At 58.1% G+C, this 640-nt stretch overlaps 2 protein-coding genes across 2 annotated transcripts; one reads left to right on the top strand and one right to left on the bottom strand.

Annotated features, from left to right (window-relative positions):
• Window positions 1-88: 88 nt before the first annotated feature.
• PPTG_24800 (hypothetical protein) lies at window positions 89-286 on the top strand (the record flags this gene model as incomplete). The annotated part of the gene is made up of 1 exon (XM_008918581.1): window positions 89-286. One exon carries the CDS (start codon window positions 89-91, stop codon window positions 284-286), a length of 198 nt encoding a protein of 65 aa, XP_008916829.1.
• Window positions 287-350: 64 nt separating this feature from the next.
• Window positions 351-452, bottom strand: PPTG_19967 (hypothetical protein; the record flags this gene model as incomplete). Its single annotated transcript, XM_008918580.1, has 1 exon — window positions 351-452. One exon carries the CDS (start codon window positions 450-452, stop codon window positions 351-353), a length of 102 nt encoding a protein of 33 aa, XP_008916828.1.
• Window positions 453-640: the final 188 nt, after the last annotated feature.

Below are 640 nucleotides of genomic sequence, written 5' to 3'. Positions count from 1 at the left end.
GGTGAGAATGCGGACCAGAGCCTGGGAAGGGAGGTCCGTGGTGAGGCGGTGGGCCACAGAATGGGATTCCTGGTGGGCCGTGATGGCCATGGCGACCGAATTTGCCATGATGTCCGTGGTGACCACCATGCTTGCCGTGGTGGCGTCCGAATTTACCATGGTGACCATACTTTCCTCCACGACGGCAGGTGAACTTCAGCGCGTGCATCATGCCCGGCTCCTGGATCTTCGTAAACGGCCCGTGCGATTCCTTCCACTTGCCGCTGGCCTCACATGCCTCACATAGATCAAAGTCATAAGCAGTCTTCGACTTGAACCGGGGACCCACAATGGGGCTCATCTCGCATCCATCACATATCACAAACGGATGCACCACAATCTCCGGCGTGCGTTGGTGTTTGGGAGCGCGGGACGGGTCCACAATCTTGATAAACGGCTCGTGATCGGCCCATTTACCGCTGGCTTCACAGTCTTCGCACAGATCGAAGTCTGGCGTTTCCAACGACTTGTAGCGGACGCCAACGAGCGGCGCCTTCTTGCAGCCGTTGCAGATGACTCCGAAATGCACAGCCACCTCCTCAACCCCGTCGCTGCTGCTAGAACTCGAGCCCGATCCGTCTTCGGCCAGTTCCTCATCGTT

This window comes from Phytophthora parasitica (genome assembly GCF_000247585.1).
Source record: "Phytophthora parasitica INRA-310 unplaced genomic scaffold supercont2.235, whole genome shotgun sequence".
NCBI classification, from domain to species: domain Eukaryota; phylum Oomycota; class Peronosporomycetes; order Peronosporales; family Peronosporaceae; genus Phytophthora; species Phytophthora nicotianae.
This window is presented reverse-complemented; position numbering and strand designations above follow the sequence as displayed.